The sequence below is a fragment of the Coenobita brevimanus genome, chromosome 65 (genome assembly GCF_032717465.1).
Source record: "Coenobita brevimanus isolate Jiangsu-jjx chromosome 65, ASM3271746v2, whole genome shotgun sequence".
Taxonomy (NCBI): domain Eukaryota; kingdom Metazoa; phylum Arthropoda; class Malacostraca; order Decapoda; family Coenobitidae; genus Coenobita; species Coenobita brevimanus.
Genome location: NC_137018.1, coordinates 52,080,543 through 52,104,644, shown reverse-complemented (window position 1 = coordinate 52,104,644; position 24,102 = coordinate 52,080,543). Strand labels below are relative to the sequence as shown.

General features: G+C 40.9%; 1 protein-coding gene and 1 long non-coding RNA gene across 2 annotated transcripts; both read right to left on the bottom strand.

Annotated features, from left to right (window-relative positions):
- Positions 1-242: 242 nt before the first annotated feature.
- On the bottom strand, positions 243-16,122 carry rswl (tRNA methyltransferase roswell). The gene is made up of 8 exons (XM_080276627.1): positions 16,095-16,122; positions 12,281-12,402; positions 9,446-10,307; positions 7,659-7,775; positions 5,736-5,956; positions 5,519-5,601; positions 4,120-4,231; positions 243-2,128 (listed from the first exon to the last, which is right to left on the bottom strand). Exons 2-8 carry the CDS (start codon positions 12,397-12,399, stop codon positions 2,104-2,106), a joined length of 1,539 nt encoding a protein of 512 aa, XP_080132753.1. The 5' UTR covers positions 12,400-12,402; positions 16,095-16,122; the 3' UTR covers positions 243-2,103.
- A 2,741-nt stretch (positions 16,123-18,863) lies between these two features.
- LOC145404861 (uncharacterized) lies at positions 18,864-22,420 on the bottom strand. The gene is made up of 4 exons (XR_013898251.1): positions 22,358-22,420; positions 21,938-22,027; positions 21,177-21,293; positions 18,864-20,233 (listed from the first exon to the last, which is right to left on the bottom strand). It is a non-coding gene; the product is annotated as an uncharacterized LOC145404861 (long non-coding RNA).
- Between the last annotated feature and the right edge of the window lie 1,682 nt (positions 22,421-24,102).

The following is a 24,102-nucleotide window of genomic DNA, read 5'->3' as shown; positions in this document are numbered from 1 at the left end:
TACCATTATTTACAAGAAACTGAAATTCAGCTCAACCCATACATCTACAAATGCCAACCCATTCAGTCCAAAGACATTTTTCCTTTGTTTCTGCAACCTTCAGTCACTTTTATTCTTCAAATTGGAGGTGTCAGGTATAGCCATCATTAACCTGTTTAGTATTACAGGCCTCTCTTAAGCTGATACAACTGCCTTAAAAAAAAAAAAAAAAAAAAAAAAAAAAAAAAATTTTTTACGCCAGGTATCCCCGAAAGGCTAAGGCGTTGCCCCTGGGTAGAGGACTTTTGGACTGGAGCGTGTAGCATTTTATGACCGGATGCCCTTCCTGATGTCTACCAATGACCTTTGGGTGGATTCGATCCTCCGACCCTTCGGCCAGAGCGGAGCGCTCTAACCCACTGAGCCACGGCTGCTAAGAGTAACCAAAATAAAATGAAAAATGCTGCACGTGATCAGACTGAAGAGGGGTTACTCACAACTCTTATCAAACACTGTACCAACAGCAATGAATGAGATTAAGTGATTACTGGTACTGAACACACCAAAGCATTTTATCATTTGTATTTTCATTATGGTAATGTAGGCAAAATACTTACATTTATGTACAGAGGAAAACATAGATATTCAGTAACTTATACACTGTACTACCTTCATATTTTCGGTAGAGTAATGTTGTTGTTGTTGTATGTAAAAATATATCAGTGAAACTACATACAGTAGCGACCTGATATATAATCGCTTAGTATACGACTGATCACTATAACGATCTATGAAAGCTTATACAATGTACCTAGTTTTGGGTTAATGATTGCAAAAATCACTTATACAATATTTGCAATGGCCACGAACGACGATCCCATGCAGACGCATGCCACCCGCACAAGTGGTCACACGTTTATCCAAGATGGTAGCCCCATGTTTACATGCACATCAAAACACCATTGCTATGGCAAAATAACAGAGCAAGTGCACAATGAATGGTGCAGCATGTGATATTGTGTGGACAGATAATTTCTTTTGTGTGAAACAGTGAAACCTGTGACTTGGAAAACACTGTATCGTTCTCCTGCTGCCTCACTGCATCACTCTCCTGCCATCTCACAGTACTGCACCCCACCTGCCACACCACTATGCTCTCCCTTGCCTAACCACTTCATTCTCCCCATTGCTCATCATCTTTTCCAGACAACCTAGAGTGATCACCCAAACCTTCCAGCCATTCCCCAACCATTGGGGGAGGAGGAGGAGGGGGGGGGGACCAGCTTATGACATACTATACTTCAGGTGGGTAGCATTTTTTTTTTTTTTTTTTTTTTTTTTTTATAAAGGTTAAGTAGCCCTTGAACCCCAACATATCCCCACTGAACCCATGTGAAATCGACATCAATTTATGCTTTTTCAGTACTGTATGTGATCAGTTTTTATTTGACACAACCCAATAAAAAGTCATGTCACGACTGTACAGAAGAAAATACTAAATATTCACTGCTTACAAATAAAAAATAAATAATATGTGTATGTCCCAAGTCAACAAGAATGCGTGCCCTAGGGTCAGATTCCCAAGGTAGCTACGATCAATTCCGTTGTACCTTGAATTTGTTGTAGCAGTAAGAATGAGATGTGAAAATTTTGCATTCCCTTTTCATCTTCCTGCAAAACAAGATAACTTGCAAAAAGTTTTCTCTCATAAATGACACAAGTATTGTTGTTAAAGGAAGAACTTGCCAATACCTGTACTAAGTGCGAATATTTATGCCTGCGAGGTAGAGCCAAGACTTCATGGGCTTGAATGGCAAGTGAATGGGAGTATGGCTCATTCAGCTGGAAACTGGTCAGTCTCCCTCATTCTCTTTGGACCCTACTCCTCCCCATCCTTGGGTGGGGCATGAATGATGATGCTGATGCTGATGCAGCTGATGATGATGACTAAAGAAACAGGATGATTCAGCACTCTCCTTGTCATTCCCACTAAAAATAAAAAGTTCAAGTTATGATACGGATTTGTCTGAGGATACATTAGTGAATCTGGGGCCTGGTGACATCACAGCAAATCTCAGAAGCCTGCTGCACAGCACAAGAGGTGGTGTTACAGGGCCAGACGTCTCAGTTGTCAAACCACTCAAACTTTCTGTGAAGAGAAAGTGAAACACATTAATAGGGAGAGAGAGAAACTGCAGCAAAAAAAAAAAAAATTACTCTGATGTAACAATGATAGCCAATCACATATCACACCTTTTAAAGTAGTGTCTGAAACTAGGCTACCACAGCCTAGACTATCTAAGAGAAGATAGCCAGCTGAGTTCCCCCAGTGGAATTACATAAAAAAAAGAAAAGGAAATGAAAACATATGGTTAACTTTCATGGAATGAATGGGTGATCATGACAGGGTTATTCCTCCATGTGATGCATACTGATCCACTAGACCACCAATACTGATATACAGTATCTAAATGCCATTAAAAAATAAATAAAAAGGTCAGTGTAGGTTGGGGCACTCACATCCATTCACATGATATAGTGCTGCTCTCAGGTGACTGCCCTTTCCTTTATTCCTTCCTCTTCTGTCTTTCTTTCCTCTCCCTTCTGCGTATGAGTGACTCTACACTGAGTGACAAGCCAAATGGTCTCCTGTACACCAGGAAACCATGTACCATGCTGGGTGGTTCCCTGTAAGCCAAACTGTGACGCCTGGTGGTTTAGTGGGTAATTAAGGCACTCCAACTGGATTAAGCCTGTGTAGGTTTATATCCAAGGGGTAGCTGGGGTTTACTGCTCATGTAATGCCACTCAGGGATGTGTGAGGCTGGTCACTCTCATCTTCACTGTCAGGATCAACTTGCCTAGCCCCAGGCTCCTACACTCCTTATGGAGCAACACAGGATTAGATAATGTATGTAAAAAAAAGTCTCATGGCAATTTGGTTGTTTTGCTTTATTGTTGCTGTCTGCTAATAGCAGTGATGACTGAAATGCTTATGACAGCAATGGACATTTAGTGGGGGTGCCACGTGCAAATGCATGAATACAGCCTGCCTCGCAGCCAAAATTTGCTACATTCTTCACGTCCTTACTCATCAACATGACCAGCTACAGATGGGGATGGTTTCATTCGCAAGAAGAAGAGTTGCTGAGTAATATGGTTTTAAATCTGTTTTCCTAACTCCTATACTTTCCAAGATATTAAAGTTTGAAAACAAGAAACTTTGGGAAAATTGCCTGTACTGAGAGGGCAATGGAAGTATAAACAGCCCGGTGCGAAGGGGTTAATGGTCATTGCTCTTCTGAACTACTTGTTTGCATTTCTCCTCCATCATGGTGGGTGCTTAGCACCCACAAGGCGGCAAACACTCACCCCTTTTCCATTCAACTCTAATGCAAGAGTTAACTGGTACTCCTACTCCTTCAGTTATGCAACAGGCCAACTCTGGAACATCTCTTCCTCTGTCTGATTTCCTTATGCCTATGACCTCCTGTATTTTAAGTAAAATATGTCCAGGCATCTCAAAATGAACAGATCTTGAATCTGGCTCACTTTTATCTATCCTTTGGAAGTTTATTCGCCACAGAAATCATCCACTGTCCAGGGATTAAAAACTAAAGATGATCAAAGGGTTCAAATCACAAGTAACCTCTTCACTAAGATGACATTTTCTCCACTTTATTCTTGCCCCTTACTAATCATACAGCTCAGGATAGACCTCATGTTCTGGAGGGGTTAATGAAAGTTACAGCTCCCACCTCCAGTTACAAAAATCTCTCCTCCTCTGAATAAAATTGTCTGTTGATAGAATGATTTTAAAAGGATGGATGGATGGATTCACCATCAGATTCATGGGGTTAAAAGGGTAGAACAGACAGTTACTGTACATTATATCAGTGCCACAATCAACTTCCTTGATTTCCTTCTTGACTATAGTTGGCATATTTTCACCTGATAGAACTATGCCACCCCCCATTATTTTCCCACTAAGTTCTTGTAGCCTTAGATGAGGTAGAAATGAATCTCCTTGGTTACTAGGCAAATTGCTCTAATTTGAATAGATCTAGCCATCAACTGGGCTGAAAGGGGTATGAGATCTTCATCAGGTAAGAGCAAATGTGCTAAAGCAATGTACTGTACCTATTACGATTGTAGCTCAGTCTACGCTTGAGTCTCTCCTCCTGCTGCCGAGGTCCCGTTGGACCACGCACCTTCCTTCGAGGCACATGGCGCAGAGCATAATTCCAGTCACCTGCAGGGCATACATATCACCTGATATATAGGAAGTCATATGTATAAGAGTGTTACAGAGGGACACTTGCATGTGGCGCTCATATAACCAGGCAGCTCTGCTAACCAGTTATACAAACATTCCTCAACTCCCTCCCTATACCCCTAATGGAAGATGGTGGACTGCAAGAGAAGGGTAACTACAAATTGCAGTCTACAAGGTTCCTGTTCAGATACACTTGAGATGACACCACTGCAATGACACAGTGATTATGTCTGTGTGTGATATGCTGGCTTACAGTAAGCCCTAACTGTGTGTGAAACGATCTTCACTGACTGCTTCATTATGATCTTTTTTCATTTTATATATAACTTATGGTTACCACTGTCAGATGATTCTGATCAGTGTATGAGAGTTTATCATGGTGATGGGGCAGTGTGGAAAAAACAAGATGAGTGAGTACAGGTATACTCTCAACGGTTAGGGAGACCCCTAGTGCATTTACCTTATCATTTGTCTGCATACATTACAATAATTTTCTCATCTATGTTACTTATCAAAATTCTGTCAATATCAAGTGGCTCTGATTAGTCCATCCATCCATCATCCAATCCTACATTGCCTCATGAGGAGCGTAGGAGCCCGGGGCTAGGCAGTTGGTCTCGACATTTAAGATGAGAGTGACCAGCCTCACTCATCCCTGAGTGGCATTACATGAGCAATCAACCCCAACCATCCCTTGGATATAAACCTTCACCGGCTCAATCCGACTGGAGCGCAATAATTACCCACTAAACCACCAGGTGCCAAAATTTGGCTATATGGTTACCACCCAGCGTAGTAAATGGTTTCCTGGTGTACAGGAAACCATTTGGCTTGTCACTCAGTGTACAGTCACCCACAGGCAAAAAGAAAAGGAAAGAATGAAGGAAAGAAAGACAGAAGAGGGAGTGTAAAGTCACAGGTAGGCAGAAGGACAAGGAAAGAATGAAGGAAAGAACAGAAAAGGATGGAAGGGTATGAAAGATAAAAGGTGAACTAAATAAAATAAGATATATCATTAAGGAAGAGGTACCAGCAAACAGTAAATTAGTGAGAAAGAAGGATGAGGAAGAAGGGTGTTAGAGAGACTGAGTGACGTATGTGCAAATAAAGTAGCCTGGAGGTGGTTTTGTTATAGCCACACCCTTACAGAGAGTTCCCATGAGGGAGCAGTGTGTTGGAGATGATGGTGATGATGAAGTGAGAAAGCCTCCTAAAAGCAACGAATGCTAAAACAGGGGTTGGTTGGCCCAGCAGTAAGCTTACCTGTGATCCTGAAGTCCAATAATATCTCCACCATTTGATTCAGTGTTAGACTCTTTGACCCACCAGAACCCCAGTCAAGGTACCTGTCAAAGGATATATAAAGACTTCACCATCTGCTAGTTCCAATCAGTGATATAATATTGGCATAATGCCCTAAAACACTGATGTGAAGAAACAGGAAGAGAGGAGGCACATACTAAATCAAACCATAAATTACCTGTCAAGGGGTAATTTCTGCATCCGGATGCCCTCCCTCTTTGCCTTGGCCAGAGAGAGAGGCTCATTATTGGACTTGTCAACAATGCCTCCCACGATGTAAACAGCATCACGGTCAAACTCCATCATCTCTTCCTTGCAGTGTGGGCTCAGATATATCAGCTTGTCCCGAGGGTAAGCATCAAGATAACTCTCGGAGCTTACTGTCAATGGGTACTCTACCTGTTAAATAGTCATAGTTATCATCCTCACCATGAACCAACCACCACCAACACCAAGCAGCCCCATATGTCAGACTATTTGCTTGAAGCTTACACACACTATGGCTACTTCTAAAGATCTTGACCACTCAGTAATTGAACAACCATGGAGACATCACACAACCTTGTCACACGCCCACATAATTCATGAACCAATCATTTAGAGGACCAATTACCCTAACACATGCCATGCCACCATCATAAAAACTTCTGACAGCACCTAGCAGTTTACCATCTACACCATATATGAGCAAAACCTTCCACAATCCTTGTCTGTCTACTTTGTCGTATGCTTTTTCCAGATCCATAAATGCCATAAACACCTCATAGTCCTTCTCACACTATCTGTCTTACTGTAAATATTTGATCCACACATCCTCCGCCACTCCTAAAGCCTTCCTGTTTGTCACTCAACAGGACTTCTGATCTCTCTATTACTTTCTCCAAAATAATTCTTCCATTTACCTTCCCTACCACACTAAATAGACTTATACCACAATAATTCTTGCACTCACTTTGCTCACCTTTATTTTAGTACAGGAGTAAAATCACAGCCTTTTTCCACTCTAATGGCATAGTTTCACTTATCCATGCCTTCTTACATATCTCCAACAAGCACTTCATTCTGCTCTCACCACTACACTTAATCATCTCTGCATACACCTCATCAACCCCAGCAGCTTTCCCATTTTTCAACCGATTCACAGCGTTCTTCACCTCTGCGAGTCTCACGTTTCCTGGAACTGCATTCCTTCTCTGTAAACCCCCCAAACCAATCATATTAACAGTCACTTTGTTCTCTCCACTCCCATGCATCAGACCTTCAAAATATTCTTTTCATCTGGTCCTACTTCATCTCCATGGGTTAACAATCTACCACTTACATCCTTCACATTTTCACATTTCTTTCCACTGTAATTTCTACATTTCCGCACCTCTTTCGAGAATAACTTCCTATTTTCAGAATAATTTGCATTCATTTTTCTTCCTACATTATCATTTACCTCCTCCTTTTTCCTCTTCCCTAATCTCTTTACGTGCTTCTTGAGCTCAATATATTCATTTCTTATATCAGCTGAACCCCTGTCCTGTATCCACCCTAGCCACTTCTTTCTCTTTTTCTCCACTGCTCTCTTAACCTCTTCACCATGCCGATTTCTCTATGAGCACGTAATCAATCAACATAATCTCAAAAAAAAAAATAAATAAATAAGAATGAAAATATAAATAATGTCACTGACTGAAAAAGTTGACAGTTCTACTTTCATACATCTCTTTCCTTGTGTAGCAGTGCTCAGGGATGGCAGTGTTTCTGTAGGACAAAATGGGAGATCTGGGCTGGCATGGTGAGAATGGTGTATCAACTAGGAATGGCATGGGTTCGGGTTCGAGTCCAATCAGTTGTGGCCTGGGATGTTTCTGTCCTTGTCACAGATTCTCAATCTGTACACTTGCTTCTGAATCCTCCCTAATCCCATCTCCAGGTGGGAAAATACATCAAGAAGAGGACTATGATCACGAGGATAACAATACTGTAGCTAATAACACAAACACCTATACCTCACCTTCTCTGTAAGCTGGGTGTTGGGATCTGATGATGATGATGATGATGAAAATGATGATGATTTCTTGCTAAGTTTCAAGACCAAACTAAAACAACTTACCTCCAAAATCTGAGGGATGAACCTTTGGAGACGCAGTATGGTGTCAGCTTGTGCTGAGGCATTACACAGGTGCAGGTGGAATGGCTCCTTGTGCTGGCGGTTGCTCGCAATCAGCATCTGTAGGAAGAGTCTGTCGCCATCATCATCATTCATACCTATATTCACACCTACAAATGGTGTGAGGTAGGATCTAGACATACAGAGTAAACACCAGTCTGCCCAACTGAATGGGCCACACTCCCATTCACGGCCCCATGATTCCTCGCTCCACCTCACAGGCATAAACGATTTATAATTCATAAGGGAGTCCCAGATAAACAAAGCCCCAATATATGGCAACCGACTGCAGTGCCACTATTGTGTATGGCGAGGCAAGCAATTACCTCAGCTTCGTCCCAGACCGTTCCCGCTCCCCAGCTGTGTAGTGCGTGCCCTCTGTACTCCGCAAATCTTTCGCATCTTGCATCATGCCACCCAAGCATCCTTCACCTTCATCATCATCTGTGGAGCCCCTCAAGAACAAGCAACACCGAACCCTGACACTGGAGCGCAAGCTCAAAATTATCAAGAGGCACGAGGAAAGCCAGGGCGTGAGTGAAATCGGGCCTCACCTGTATATACTGTACAGTACTGTTTTCTATTTTTTCCTTAGTAATTTAATACATAAACAACTGCTTAAAGTTCATTTAGCTATTATTAACATTTCTACTACAGATTTAAGAGCTTACAATTAGCCTAGTACAGTTCAGAGTAGTAAGTTAACAGATTTTGGGGGGCTCCTGGAACGCATCTCCTTATTTTCTTAAGTTTCTTATTTGCAAAAATGCTTCAATATACGAAAAATCGATATACGAAAGATTTTAAGGGTACCTAACCCTTTCGTTTATCGGGGACTCCCTGTACATAACACTGCAAAACACACACAAATCAATCAAACCTTACAGTATAGAACACAAAAGTACTGCACATTTACTTTAACCAGGAAGATCTTTGACCAATAGCAGCTCATTTTCCACTGCTCATTCGCAGAATAAGACATCACTACAGCTTTTATATTCCTTCCATAATACTTCTTGGTGATTAGCACATATTCCACTTTTCATCTACTTTTACAGCTCAGAAATGAGGATGCGAGAGCTGGTAATTTTTTGCAAGGTTAAAGTGTAAAAACAGAAAAATATCAAAGGTATGGTACAAAAATACCTTAACTCCTTAAATCCATCAACATGTTTTTTCCCATTTTATTACAAATTTATTCAACTCAACCACAATTTCTCACACTGAAGGGGTTACCATGATGAAGACTATCTATAACTACTTAGCTAAAAAATCTAACCTGAGTATAACCATCTAAATATACAGTAGCATAAAAAAAACAAAAACAAAAAACAAACAAACAAACAAAAAAAAAACAATGGATTCAAGGGGTTAACCTGATTCTTGTTAATCTTCCATTTGTGAGAATTCACACGTTACAGAGTAGGATAGCAAAAGATAATCATGGAATTCATCATCATCATCATCCAAACCTTTCCCAGTTATGACAAAGTGACGCAGAAGGAATTTAGCAATGAGTCATAGATGCAATACATGGAAGGCCCCGTCAGCTGCTGCCTTTTTTTTTTTAAATGCTTAGTTTTTCTATTAAATGAACAGTAATCAAAGCAAAATTTCCTACTAATGCTTCCCCTTTACAGTACCTGGGGGGTGGGGGGAATGAGCATCAAAAGGCATATAATGAAGCTTTATTGTATTAAAAGTATTAACTAATAGTAGTTGCTTCTCACCTTAACTTGGTCAGCACAGTTTTGTTGTTCCCTGCTCTGCATGTATTCATCGTAACTCATATCCAGAACCAGGGGCTGACCAAACATAATTTCCTGCATAACACGTCCATGGTAGAATCTAAGCATTGTTGAGTCGAGGATCTTTATGAAGATGGTGTTATTGCCCAGCCCATAATTAATGTGGTCATTTTCTGCCTCCCTCTGTTTCTTTTCTTGCACCAGCTTCTCTGCCAAAATCTTCTTTTCCTCCTTCCTTTTCTTAGTATTCAGTCGCTTCATTTCATTTTTGAACAGGAATGTGAGGTACTGGCGGCGGGCATTGAAAGATTTCTTGGTAAGGAGTTCCTGCCACTGTGATGGAGAGATTGAAGAAGGGACCAAGTGGCCATCCTGTCGGCTCAGCTCAACCTCTAGCTCAACAAGGGCCTCAAAGTCAACCTCCTCTGTGTTCAACTCACTACTACTAACTGTCTCCTTGCTAAGCTCTTTGGTGATATTGACTGTTTTTTCACTTATACCAAAAGACCGCAATCTTGTGTCCTCTGTATTACTAGCCACTGTTGATGAGACAGTCTCCACATTTTCACCTGTATCAAAAGAACTCAAACTAGTGTTCTCTACATTTTTGGTCACTGTTGACACTGTAGACTCCCTTACACTTGACCTAAGACGCTGGCTAACTCTACCAATAATACCTTGTTTCTTTTCTTTTCTAACCAAGGTGTCTCTCTGCAAAGCCACTGTGCTGTACTGTTTGGACCAGGCATTCTGTATGTGTGAATCCACTCTTTTCTCAATCTTCCGGTTGACTAGGATACTTGAAACAATAGCAGGAACTGTTTCTGAAGCTGCTAAGAAAAGTCTGAAAAAATAACGGGCATCATTATTATCATCATCTTACTTCACACAATTCACACACATAAAGCAATATGATGTACAGTATGATTCCTTTATCTCTTGCCTGTCCCCTGACATAGCCTAAACTAATTCAGTTCTCAGTTTGGTTTACTTTAAAATTTTTCAAACACACTGCATTGTGCACAATCCAGGCTTTCTAAATCATCCTAACTCTATTTCCCAAGTGACTGATGAATAAGAGATCTAGATCACAGCTGTTTTAAAATTATATAATCAAGTTACCATTACAAAATGTTTGGCTTTCTTGTTACAGCTCATCCATCTTAACCTGGCCAAGATTTTTGTCCTTTTGTCATTTATTTCATGCTGCTCAAATGAGGAGAAAAAAGTTACTGCTTTATGTCCTTTCCATGACTAGCATTACATTCTAATGACTAGCATTACATTCTAATGTTTATCTATTGTTTTAACTCGGCATTCATGAAGGCATGACAATTTTAGACCATCCATCCATCATCCAATCCTATGTTGCCCCATGAAAAGCGTAGAAGCCTGGGGCTAGGCAAGTTAGTCCTGGCATTTAATATAAGAGTGACCAGCCTCACTTACCCTTGAGTGGCATTACGTGAGCAATAAACCCCAACAACCCCTTGGATATAAACCTTCACTGGCTCAGTCCAATTGGAGCAGAATAATTACCCACTAAAACACCAGGCGCCAAAATTTGGTTATATGGTTACCAACCAACGTGGTACATGGTTTCCTGGTGTACAGGAAAACCATTTGGCTTGTCACGAAGTGTAGTCACCCACAGACAGAAGGAAGAGGAAAGAATGAAGGAAAGAAAGACACAAAAGGGAGTGTAAAGTCACCCGCAGGCAGAAGAAAGGAAAGAATGAAGGAAAGACAGAAGAGGATGGATGGAGGAAAGGGCAGACACCCGAGAGCAGCACTACATCATATTTTAGACAAAATTAGAGCAAAAACAGCACAGCAGCAATGTCACTGTGACATAATAACACCCTGGATGTTGGGTATTTCCATATTCTATCAGCCTTATTACTTCCTATGAATCACAAAAGTGCTGGACAGGAATATATTCATGCAGTGGCACTGATACAATCAGGCAGTGGTTATATCAACATCTATCAGTTCCTACCTTACTCAAAAAAGGGAAGATGGTGGACTGCAGGAGACAAATTCAACCTGCAGTCCATTGGGTTTACATTCAGATGAGCATGGAGCTTTAACAATGACAACAACAAGCACTGGGAACCATAACCTAAACGTAACCTTCTGAGTTGAGTAATGGTACTCCCATGGCTAAATATAATAACAGTTTTTGTGGAAAATGCTAGAGTGCACAGACAGTGAGTGTGGTAAATATCGCCATCCATCCTTCCATCAACCAACCCAGTACTGCCTTATCAGGAGTATGGATGCCCAGGACTGGGCTATCCAGTCCAGACACTTAAGGAAAGAGTGCCCAGTACCTTGCCCTTGAGTTGCACTATGTGAGTAATAAATCCTAACCACCTCTATAAAGCAAACTGTGACAGGCTACATCTAGATTGAGTTCCTTATTTGATAGACCACCAGGTGCCTTATTATTATTATTAACTATTATTATTATTATCAGTAAAAAAAAAAAAGGGGGGGAGGTGCAACAGATCCATGGCTGATCTTCCTGTTCGCAAAAGTAACAATGACCTCTTATGGTTAAAAATACAATTCTTCAACACAAATTATCCAACAGCAATGAAGGCAAAAAAGCATAAACGGCTGTTGATTAGTCTTCATCTGACAGATATGGGTTATTTTCACAACTTCTGTACTTAGCTGTGGTTAGATGGAATTCAATGATCCTTTCTAATGAGGTGGGAATGAATCTCTTTGGTTACAATCAAATCAATCTTCCAATCTGGCCATTCTTGGTTAGGGATCTTTGTGTGGTTAAAACAAATGCACTATAGTAACCTTGGGTGAAGTGTATGGAAGCCAGCTGAAGCATGACTAGTTGCGGGCCACACGGCAGCACAAAACAGCGGGCGGCCAATCATCACAGCACCCACCGTCATTCTTCCTGCAGCGATCATTACCTGTAATATGACACTAGTGGTAGTAATAGCTTTAACTCCACGCATCTGATAAATGAACCCAGTGAACTGAAGGCTAAAGGTGCCCTCCTTCTGAGGATACATAAGATTATTAAGGTGTAACAAGGTGATGTTATTAACCCACTGACTGCCAGGTCCACATAAACATGGACAACCCTAAACCCACGCTCACTGCCAGGTTCGTATAAATACAGACTCAACTCCAAGAAATAGCAACAGCATGAATAGAGTAGCTATACCTACAATGGCAGTGGTGAGTGGTAGGTCTACCCTCCCCCTAAGTACCCCAGCCTATATTCTCCTTCATTACTGACCCTATAAGACACAGAAACTGACAGGATGACTGTAAATATATGCAGTGTTGTAATTGTGTAAATATTGTAGTTTGTGTTGTGTATCACTTCATGTAACTACAGTATTACTATAGCTAAGTGTGCCAAACAAAATTTCACTGTATGTTTGCTAACGTGTGTATAACAAATTAATACAACCATTTTAATGATTTCAATGAGCAGTGTTTCACTGTATGTAGCTGTACCCCTATTTGGCATAATATATATACGCACTTCCTCCTTGTGTATGTAAGGTATTATGTACCGCTATGATACAAGTGCACACTGAGAGCGTTCCATAGCCGACTCACATCCACACCACAGGAAAATGCAGTACCATCCAAATAACGTGGTGGCACCACCTGGATGTTACCACTTGGGATGAATTGACCCCAATTTCACCAGAAAAGACCCCATTTTCACCAGAAAATGATCAAGGTGAAACCTCTCATTGGTATTAACATTCTTCTTATCCCCTAACAAGTCCCCTCCCCCCACACACACACTTACATTGGGGGTGCTTCAGGAGTACAAAGTATGTGGCAGTGCATGCATTAAGGTGTAGCAAGGTGGGATTATTAAGGTGTAACATGTAAATTATATAATTAAAGAAAAGGTGCTATGAAGACTGAAAAGACACTTAGAATGTGGCTTTACATTACATCATGTTTATTTAAAAAAAAAAAAAAAAAAAAAAAAAAAAAATTACTCCATTCAGTAACACAAGTCCTTCCCAAGCTGAAATAAAATAGTCATAAGGCTGACCAACTAAAGAAGATATCACTGTGCTCATCTCTCCCATGATCAATTAATTCTGGCAATATAAAAAGATTAATTAGTAACTAAATTATCATGAATAATCAAAGAAGTAAATATGTAAATAAATAAATAATTTTTAGATACAGAATGTATGAAATTACTAGAATCCATTCCATACATGAAGCCTCTCTCGAGCTGAATATGTTGTCACTGTTGAGAATGAGTTAAAACTGCATGCAGCTGTAGTTCTTTCATCTTAACTTAGCCCAGACTTTAATTGTTCGGCAGATTATTTCACATAATACAATAGCAGGAAAATATATACATATATACATACATTGACTCCCTCCTCTCTTCCTATTTCTCCCATCTTTCCTGTCACTTCTTATTGCTTTTCTTTCCCTTACAGGTGGCTTTACATCGAGTGACAAGCCAAATGGTTTCATGTAAGCCAAGTAACCATTTGCAATGCTGGGTGGTAACCATATAACCAGAACATATGTGCTCCCTACGTGTCAGCAAGTGGATTGGTGGAGGGTTAGTGCCCCTCTCCGTAAAACAAATAACTCAAAGTCAAATGACCACCCCTTACGAGATTATGGCGTCTGGCAATAGATAGACAGACTCCATCGGATACGTTTGTGAAGCTACAGAACGTGTTGAATGTTTTTGGCATATCCGATAGAGCCAGGATTCCGGGGGCTTGAATGATGAATGAATGGAAGTGCAGCTCATTGGACCAGACAAATTTGGGCTGTCTGGACATTGCTACTCCTCACCTTGCCCTAGGGTGAGAAAGGAGGTCCGGATGATGATGATACACACACACACCACGCATGCACACACACACACACACACACACACACACACACACACACACACACACACACACTGTACACAGTCTACATATATACTGTATACTGGAGAGAGAGAGAGTAAAACAAAAATATTTTGGGCAATCCATGCAGCCAACATGAGACACTTTTTTCCCTACCCGAAGCACAGCTGCCCAAGGGTAGGCTACCCAACAAGGAAATTTAAGGTAAGAGGAGCTGGTCATGGTGAATTTGCAGTTCCGAACAGACAAGGTTATTATTATTATTTTTTTCTAATTAACATAGTCTACCTAAACTAACATACCCAATCTAACAAGTCTAATCTAACCTCACCTAAATAACTTAAACAAAAGGCACGACTGTTCAATACTGCAAAACCAGAAGTGCAGCCAACCGTGGTAAATTTGGAGTTCTGGAAAGACAAGGTTATTATATCAAAATATGACAACAGTGACAATATTTCCAAATCTCCTATTGAAATAGTGTTGGTAGGATCCTTTGTTATTTTTTACATGTTATCCTATACACTGGACTTATTCAAACGTTTGTTCTTAAAAGTGTTCGTCAACACGGAGTTCCGATACTGTACTTCATACTGTGTTTACCTTAGATTTTACAGAATATGAATTAATTTAATCGCCAAGCATTATTTTGCTAACCTCTATCATGTTTTAATGGATGTCTCCTGTGTGGTGTATACAGATTTCCATTGTGATCATACCTACCTTTGCCATCACATGGATGTGTGATGCTTAGGCTACCGGTACTGAATACACCATGATTAACAAATGCTCTTAATGCACGATACTGTCTTTGTGCAGGTTTTACCTAATGTACATTTTAATTTCCACGCTGTATGGTGTTACAGTCACTGGGGGGTCTGGGGGGCAAAGCTCCTCAGTTAGCTTTCAACACCTCCAGTTGGTGATGGTGAACAGACAAGGAAAGTAACTCCGGGTACCTATTTCTAGTTCTAGGTACAAATAGGCTAGGGCAAAGGACACCATGCCTAAAGGTCTCGTGGTTGACCCAGGAACCTCCAGTTAGGATTCCACAGCTATTTATATGGTATATGGCTTTTAGATTGTGAACATTTGCATTTGTTTGGTGTGCTGATGTCCTGTCTAGTGAACAGAATCAGCAGTAAACATGCTGTTGGGGGCATTCAAGTGGCTTTCTGTATTATTGCAAAGTAGGTACATTTTGTCAGTTTTCAAAATTTTTTGTTTGAAAGTCAACTGGTAACAAGCTGCAGTAAATCTAATGCTAAAAGACTGTGGGACTAAAGAAAACAGCCTGGACTGCAGCATTACTTCCTTTAAGACTGGTTTTTCTAACTAATTTAGTCTATCTAAACTAACAAATCTAACCTAAATAACTTGACCAGAAGGCATGTCTGTCCAAAACTGCAAAAATACAGCCAGAGCCCCCACATTAGACTAAAGTCATGCTTTAAGTTGCTTGATTACACTTGGTCACGGCTCACACTCTCCCCTACCTGTCCATACTCCCTCATACAAATATAATCATCTGTAATTAGGCACCATTCCAAACTGCAATTACAGTAAATTATTGGAGTATCAGCAAGCGTGAACGAGCACCCGAGTTTAATAATGATATACAATGAACTAATGCGGTGAAGGAAGACGCACAAGTGACACAGGACGATATGACGAAGATGACTCAAATCCATTCATTAAAAGAGAATTAAACGTAAAAATAGGCGACAACACTCGCCTAAGCCCACCGGCCTGGTTGTGGTTGCATCTCCATAACCTTCAGTCAGTCGTTCACTCACGAGTTAATTCAGGCTCACGGTACGGCGATTTTAAGTTGCGGATGAAAATAATAACGTTGAGTTTTCTTGATATTATTACTGTCGTATATATATATATATATATATATATATATATATATATATATATATATATATATATACTACTTATCAATATACTCTTTTTTGGGATATAACAAGATCTTTTATACTAAAACTGAATATTCCTGTTTACGTACCGTACTTTGCTACATGTTTTCGCACGAACTCTCCCTTGTTTACGAAATATTTATTCAGGCTCAACACAGTATTGTTAAAGGTTTGTCAGATAAAAATTATCGTAGCTATATGCCCAGATCACGCGCAACATTCGAACTTACCCTACATATTAACTACACCCTCTGATATGAACGTTACGTTAAAGAATAGCAAACTATGCTTTAATAGCGACATTAATCCGTTCAATACATATTACACAGGGTAAGAAAGGCTACATTGTTTCTAACGCCTCGTTTTTCCCTGATAAGCGAATTAAAAAGTCGCCTGGATGGGAGAAATGGAATTCTCCCCGAGCTAAGCCCTGTATTGGACTATATAGCCCCGCTAGGGTTACAGGAGCGAGCTACCACTCCCGGCGCGGCAGCCCGGGCGAGGCTCGAACTCGAAAGTCGCCTGGATACATTTCCTGAGAGTTAAATTCCCATAACCATGTCAGTGCGAGTGCTTGAGTGAAAGGAATATAATTGAAATATTTATTGTTGTAAAAGGTACAAAGTACTCATACAACTCTAACCAACTTACGAACGATCGTTCTCGTTAATAGAGACCTCTAAGTCTACTAATACCAAGTCGGGTTACTTCCATCTAAAAAGGGTGCAAGCTGGCGCAGAGGGCGGAGCATCGGAGTGACGTCAGCTGGCACGAGCCACGAAATTAAACGAAAACCGAGTTCAGTTGACGCCAGACCGTGATGGAGGGTGGTAATATGCTGCACTTTCCAGATCATGCCACATTTTTCAGTCCGAAGTGAGGCAAGGGACTGAAATGTGAGGGAAGGTATGGGGGTGTGAGGGACGAGTCCGCACTTCTTCCCCTTCTTCGTTTTCCCTTATTATAAATGTTTGTGTCTGCCCTTTTATACATTTTCTGTTACTTAAGCCAACTGAAGTCACACACAAACCACGCCTCCCTGCGCCCTGAGGGAAAGTGAACCGACTTGGTATTACAAACCTGTGGCTCCCGCTTTGGACATCATTTGCATCATCAGGACAAATTAGTCCACTGCTGACCTCTCCCAATATTTCACAGTTTGATTTATCAGGTGTTAGCCTGAATCTACGAGTCTCATCTCGTCATATCTGCCTGCCTCTCTCGCTCCATCACCGGCAGCGCCTTATCCTTTTTGTTACACGGTTTGCCAAAATCCTTTCATCCAACTCCTTTTCTTCGCTTGATCTCGTTGTCATGGGTTAGTGTGCCTGAACTTGGCCTGTCCTACAGTTCATTCACTTTACGGTTTTCAATCTTTGCCAGCCTATTTCCCATATCTTTGTGGTTGAATTATACTCGTGTGTGTGTGTGTGTGTGTGTGTGTGTGTGTGTATCAGCAGTTCGTTACTACAGCCAGTTAGTTATCTGAGGGAAATAGGCCACTCTTAGAACTTGAATACCGGTACTAAGTTGTGGCTGCATGCAATTCGAAGAGCGTATGTGGTAGGGATGTCTCCTTGGTTACTAGTCAGGTTTACCCTCCAGTGACTACACTTGACATCAACTGAGGTGAAAATGGTTAGCGCACTATAACAGATGGAACGCTTGTTTTAATTATTCCATTCATACTCTTCAGATTAGTTTAGGATTTTGTATCCATCCATCCGTCATCCAATCCTACGTTGCCCCATGAGAAGCGTAGGAGCCCGGGGCTAGGCAAGTTGGTCCTGAAATTTAAGATTAGAGTGAGATGTTATATCCTGTCTAGGATCTATGCACACTTGTCGGCATGTCCTTGGAGAGCATGAGTGCATATCACGACTTCTTGGGATGTGCAACTTACCTCTCAGGATGATGATGATTATTATTATTATTGTCCATTGCCCTCGTCATATCTCTGTGGACTGACTATGAGAGCACAGCAAGATGTCTGGGAGGTGCGAGTGTCGTTTTTACACTAAAACAGCCCTGATCTTCGTCCTTTTGCAGCTCACTTCATTACAAGTGACAGTAAGACAATGCTACAGCTTTACGATCTTTTCACAGCACTTCATTTTGACTAGCATCATACTCTAATGTTGCAACTATGCACTGAAGATGGAGAGAGAACAGTTTTAGGCAAAGAGTAAAAGAGAGAGAGCAACTTTTTTTTTTTTTTTGTTTTTTACATACACAATCCCCAAGTTTTTCCGCTCCACAGGCAAATTACAATATATCCGTTGCTTGGGGCTGCTACTGCTGTTGTTTCTCAATGTTCTTGGCATATATAGAATAGTAGTTGTAACCTCAGGCTCTTATGAATGTGAACCCCGTGGACTGCAGGCTGGAGTTGCCCTCCCCTGGATTCCACCATCCTCTTTTCGAGGGATAAAGAGGGAGTTAAGAGGCGTTTGTATAACCGGGCAGTGGAGCAGCTTCGTTATATCTGTGGCATCACATGAAAGCATCCCTCTCCAGCACTGGCATATGTACTGACCAAAGGTATAAGTAGCAACAGCCAAACTTTATACTGTATGTCGTGAAAACAAAGAAAAGTGCCACTGTTTTATTTCATAACAGACAACATTGCCAATCAGTGTTGACAGAATTTTAGCGGCATACAATAATTCACAATTTCACTAACAGACCGCAACCATCAAAGAGCTCTAAGTCTGGTTTTAAATTATCAGAAAATCAAATGTTTACATATACGTCCATTTCTTGCCTTAAATAAAAATTAAAGATCTACCGATATTTCCATGTGAGGTTGTTCATGTCTATTATAATAAGTACAATTTGCTGTATTTTTTAGATCACATTTTCATGTCATAATTCAAACAAAAAATAATACCTGCATTAACCACACACAAAACTCTCCATTGTGTTACAGGGGGACGTAGCCTACCCCCAATTTTGCCACAACATAGCCTACTGTGTTTTTACTGGCCTTATTTACAGATATTCATGGGACACACTCACTAAAAAATAACACCTCAGCTAACCATATACAAAATTCTCTAATGTGTGTTACAGGAGGATTCACCCCAACTTTTCTACTGCCATTTAGCTTGACTGACGCAACACTACGAGGTAAAAATCAAGCGTTGTACACGAAAACTGACATGCACAACTATAGTACAGTACACAACACTACAGTTTTACACGGCAGTCTGAAAAGTAGCCTACTCTGACAAGACAACAAATGTACTACTTTAAAAGATAGCTCACTTTCTTACTCCCATAATATCATCGGTTAAGAAAGCTTCCTAGCACCTCTTCCTTACCGGTTTATTCCTGGATCTGGTGCCTTTTATTCCCTATGTCGACATTAATAGGGCATAAACTTCATGATATAAAGGCATAGTAATCCAAAATATACTGTTGAGGAAGAGGTAAGTAGAATAGCCTCCTAAGCATGACTAGAGCACCACACACATCAACGGCAGCCAGCAGATATGGTCGGCAGAATTCAAATACAAAAGGTTGTAATAGGACTGAGTTGAAAAGGAGAAACTAAACACGGTCATAGAAGTGCAGAATTCAAGTGGCGAAAGTGGAGTTATAAAGCACCATAAAAACGGTCACAGAAAGGTAAATTTCAAATGTTGGCAGTGAAACTCGCCATAGGAAGGCAGATTTTAAAGTCAGAGTAAAAACTATCAGAGGAACAGAATTCAAAAGATCATACAAGTAGAGTAAAAATGAATACAGGATGACGAAATTCAAAATGTCAGAGAGAAAAAACGGTCAGAGGAAGGTAGAATTCAAAAGATTGCAAAACAAACTGTCGTGCGAAGGCAGAAATCTGGTGTTATCATAGGAAGGCCATATTCAAACAGCTGGGAAGACAATAGGGGGCTTAGCAAACGCAGCCGCTGCAGTTTGGTACTTGTTGATCAAGGAGACAACTGCAGGAGGGATGGCTGAAATGGAAGAAGGGACTGGTTAGATCAGGATGTGCTGACCACAGGTTTGGGAGTGAACATCATCATTATCATCTCATCACTGTCTTTGTCGTCCCCTTAAGAAATACCACAAGTACCAAATGCTGGACAAAGACAGCTCACACGATTATGGGTTGGTAAAAACTGTCTATCCCTTCTAAACGATTGAGTTCTGGGATATCCGCACTAGTCAAAATTTTGTAATAATCACCATCATCACCACCACCACCAGGAGCAAAGAAGCCTTGGGATAGACTACTCAGTATTGACACTGAAGTTAAGTGACCATCCTCATGAACCTGAGTGGCACTATGTGAACAATAAATCTCAACCGTTCCTCGGGTATAAACCCTGAAAGGTTCCATCCACTTGCTGCAACTTGACTATCAGGCCAGACTGAAAGGCGTTTAGCTGGTTATACGGTTGCCACTCAGTGAAGTTGATTACCTGAGTTGTGAGAAACCATTTACCTTGTCAATACAGAGGACTCACCTGAAGGCAGCACTACATCAAGTGAATGGATGGTTGGCACCCCTCTTAGAAGACTTCATACAACCTCTTCCTCAGTGATATTTTTATTCGCACGTTACATTTTTAAAATCATTTATGCTACTGACGCAAACTGTATCCATGACAAAAATCTATTTATGAAAAATATGAGAATATCAATGACAAAGGGCATGCCTACTATGCCACTTAGGGTCGTATTCCAAGGGACACTGGAGATATCATGACAGCTCTTCCTTGGCGATTCCTTCCACACAGAACACTTCAATATCCTCTTTGATATTCTATACAACTATACAAGTAAACAGTATCAAGGAGACTCATAAAGGTGCATAAGTAAATCGCTATGGATGAGGTGCTACGAAGACTATCATCTCATCTAGAATACGGACTAAAGACTACAGGTGCAACTCACTGGACGTGGCAGTGGCAGCCTGGGCAGGCGCGGCAGCGGCCTGAGCGGGCATGGGGGCGGGATGGAGGGCGGCCCAGGCGGCGATCTGCTGGGCGGTTGGCATCATTCCTGCACCAGCTGAATAAAGGAAAAAATAAAAAATAAACAAATAAAATAAAATATAAAGAAAAATGCATTAAAACTATTAGAAATCTCCTACAAAAACTACCCTTCCAAATGCGGTTATTAACCTTAGGTCAAGGTAACTGAAACGACACTAATACAAAAGAACGTCAAGGTTACATAAAATGACATGGCTACAAAACTGATGTCGTTACAGAAATGACAGTTGGGAAAAAACTTGTCAAGGTTACAGAAATGACAAGCTTACAAAAATCACGTCAAGGTTACTGAAATTTCGCCATACAAAAATGTCAGTGTTACAAAACCGCACCAAGGTTACATAAATGACAATGTTACAAAAACTTACGTCAAGGCAACAGAACAGAAAAGGTTACAGAAATGACGTTATGGATATAAGAACGACAGGATATTTATATATATATATATATATATATATATATATATATATATATATATATATATATATATATATATATTACAGCTCTTGGTCGTTGGAAGGCCCTGCTACAGTTTTGGATGATGGCAGGGAGGGTGTGACTATGGGACATGCTGGTTAACACTTCTTTTTCTTTTACACGAATGAGTTTTTCACTGATCTTTAACTTCCTTACTTTTTGACATAAACGCGAGAAACTAACCTTCAGGAGGCGGGATGGCGAGGGCAGCGACGGCCAGAAGGGCTACGGCAAGAAGGGGGCGCACGCACACCATCGTTATGGTTTCCGAGTCTGAGGAAAAATATATTGCTAGAAAGACTGTGGCTCCATGAAGAATGTATTATTGTACAAACTGTCACATCCTGTCTTTCAAGAAGGTAGTTCATTATATATATATATATATATATATATATATATATATATATATATATATATATATATATATATATATATATATCAACTTGCACTAACTGCCAATTACGCTTTGGGAAAAAAAAAAAAAAAAGGAGGGGGTAAAAAGCTATAAAATTTTGCATCACTGTAACAGTATCTACATAAATAACCTACTGTATATCAAATAATAACCTACTGTATATTAAATAACATGACAATATACCCTACCTTACAGCACCGAAGGTGAACTCCAACTGACGCCCCTCCCCCTGCCCCCTGGCATTATGTACCCTCCGAGAGACGCGGTGGGCACATGACTCGTGACGTCACCATCTCCTGTTATTGCAGGGGGAATGGCGGGTGCTCTTAGCCGGCCACAAGGTTCACTGGCACGCAATGGGGGATTACTGGAGAGGGAGGAGAAGGAAGAGAAGGACAGGTTGAAAGAAGAGACAGGGAGGAAGGAGAGGAGAAGTAAAAGGAAGAAGATAATCAGTAGGCGAAGATGAAAGGAGAGGAGAAAGAAGTGAGGAAGAGAAGGAAGATGAAAAGGCATGATAAAGATGAAGGAGGGGAACAGAAGGAAATGCAGGAGGATGAGAAGGAGGAGGAACAGAAGAACACAGATGATGGAAATGGAGGGAGGAGGAGGAGGAGGAGGAGGAAAAGATGGGAAAAGGAGGAAGTAATGGAAGACAACAGGAAGACACGGAAGACAAGAGGAGAGAAGAAAGAAAATGGAATAAGAAGGAAACAGGAAAACAGAAGGTAAAAAAACGAAGTGCAGAGGAAAGATGATGATGAAGATATGGAAGAAATGAAGTAGAGAAAAATGAAGAGAAAGTAGAGAAGATGAGGAAGAAAAGGAAGAAGAGGAAGACAAAGAACGAAGAAGGGGAGGAGAAAGTAAGAAGGAAAGAAGGAAGAAGGTGGGGAAGAAGAAGACGGAGAAGGAAGTGAAGGAACAGAAGAAGGAAGAGGAGAAGGAAGAGAGGAAGACCAAAACAAGGAAGGGGATGAGTTGTATGATGGGAGAAGAGGAAGAGGGAGAAGAAAGGGAGGAAGAGAAAGGGATGAGAAGCAAGAACAAAGAGGAGGAGGGGATGGAAAAAGAGGAACGGAAAAAGGAAGGTGAAAAGTAAGAAGAGATATAGATGGAAGAAGAGGAAAAGAATGAAAACGAAGGATGAAGAGGAGGCAGAGAAGGAAGAAGAATAGGAGGAAGAGAAAGAAGAGGAGGAGGAGGAGGAGAAGGAGGAGGAAGTGAAGGAAGAAGAGAAAGGGAAAAAATGGATACCCGTATGAAAGGGAGAAGGAAGAAGAAAGACATAATGGAAGGAAGGAGGGAAGGAAGGAAGGAAAGACAGACTGAAGGAAGGAGTCGAAATAAAAATGAGAAAGAAAAGATGCAAAAAAAAAAAAAAAAGTAAAGGAGAAAGAAAACATAAATGAAAAAGGAGATAATGGTGGAGAAAAAATGAGTGAGAAAAAAGAAGAGCAAAATGGAAGATGGAAAAGATGAAGAAAGAAAGAGGGAGACGAAGTGAAGGAGGAGGGGGAGCAACGAGGATGGAGAGAGAGAGAGAGAGAGAGAGAGAGAGAGAGAGAGAGAGAGAGAAGATTGAAAAGGAGGGGGGGAAATGGAATAAAGGAGAAACACGAGATAATGTGTGTGTGTGTGTGTGTGTGTGTGTGTGTGTGTGTGTGTGTGTGTGTGTGTGTGTGTGTGTGTGTGTGTGTGTGTGTGTGTGTGTGTGTGTGCGGGGAGAGAGAGAGAGAGAGAGAGAGAGAGAGAGAGAGAGAGAGAGATGAAGTGAAGATTGAAAAGGAGCGGGAAAAATGAAAAAACGAACACGAGGTAATGTGTAATTCACCAGGTCGGTCAGGATCACTTGATAGTCGTGATCGTCAGCTTTTACCCTCCCGGAAGGGAGCTGAGAGCTCATATAGTCCGATATAAGGGCAAGGCTGTG